The following is a 1,000-nucleotide window of genomic DNA, read 5'->3' on the forward strand; positions in this document are numbered from 1 at the left end:
TATATATATATATATATATGTAGACTTTTTCAATTCCCGAGCGTTATACTAATACATCTGTTTGTTTTCTATACCATCTGTAGTATGAATTTAAGCATATGTGTGTGAGTTTGTCTCTGTGCATGTCGATCGCGAGGGATAACCATAACGACTAAGAGGCCGTATTAATCGTTAAACTGTGTTAATCTTTAAACCTTGGCTCAAAAGCTAGCAACAGAATGAACCTTGCTAAATCCATCAAGAGTCTGGTCGTCGAAGTAATGTTCGACTCGACCAAATAAAAAGTCACTTGTGTTTGAAATTCAGTTTTGTCGATGTCTTGGATGTGATTAACAAAGAAATTAGAACAAACGAGATCGATTACCTTCATGTTTAGTGGAACAGTTCTCAGGCTGTATATCATCAATCACAAACTGAGCCATCTCAAGTTTACCATATATCGCTACCGGATTATTGTCCTGCCACATGAATACTACGTTATCAGGAGTGTAAACAACTGCAAAAGAAACATTAACGAAAAGTAGTATGAATTTATACATGTGTGTGTCAGTTTGTCTCTATGCATGTTTGATAAGTATGTATGAATATATACTTTTATATATTTGCATATTTAATATGCAATATGAATATATTATGCATATATTAATATATATACCAAATTGGTGAAATTGTCATTAAACTATATAGGTAGGAATACTTTTATTTATTATTATTATTGTGTCCGTTCGGCTCTATGTCCGTTCAGCATTGTGTCCGTTCGGCTTTATGTCCGTTCAACATTGTGTCCGTTCGGCTTTATGTCCGTTCGGCTTTATGTCCGTTCGGCATTGTGTCCGTTCGGCTTCATGTCTGTTCGGCATTGTGTCTGTTCGGCTCTATGTCCGTTCAACATTGTGTCCGTTCGATTTTATGTCCGTTCAGCTTCTTGGCTTCCGCTTGTTCTCCTTCGGCAAAAGTGCATTCGGCATCCTGTCCGCGTACGATATGAAACAGCACCAAT

General features: G+C 37.0%; 1 protein-coding gene across 1 annotated transcript in view; it reads right to left on the minus strand.

Annotated features, from left to right (window-relative positions):
- LOC106877673 (glycine receptor subunit alpha-2) overlaps positions 1–1,000 on the minus strand; it is a 23,286-nt gene that overhangs the window by 3,914 nt on the left and 18,372 nt on the right. The window contains exon 6 of the mRNA XM_052968081.1: positions 365–496. Coding sequence (XP_052824041.1) covers positions 365–496 — 132 coding nt within the window. The remainder of the gene's footprint in view (positions 1–364; positions 497–1,000) is intronic.

Source organism: Octopus bimaculoides, chromosome 5, assembly GCF_001194135.2.
Source record: "Octopus bimaculoides isolate UCB-OBI-ISO-001 chromosome 5, ASM119413v2, whole genome shotgun sequence".
Lineage (NCBI taxonomy): Eukaryota > Metazoa > Mollusca > Cephalopoda > Octopoda > Octopodidae > Octopus > Octopus bimaculoides.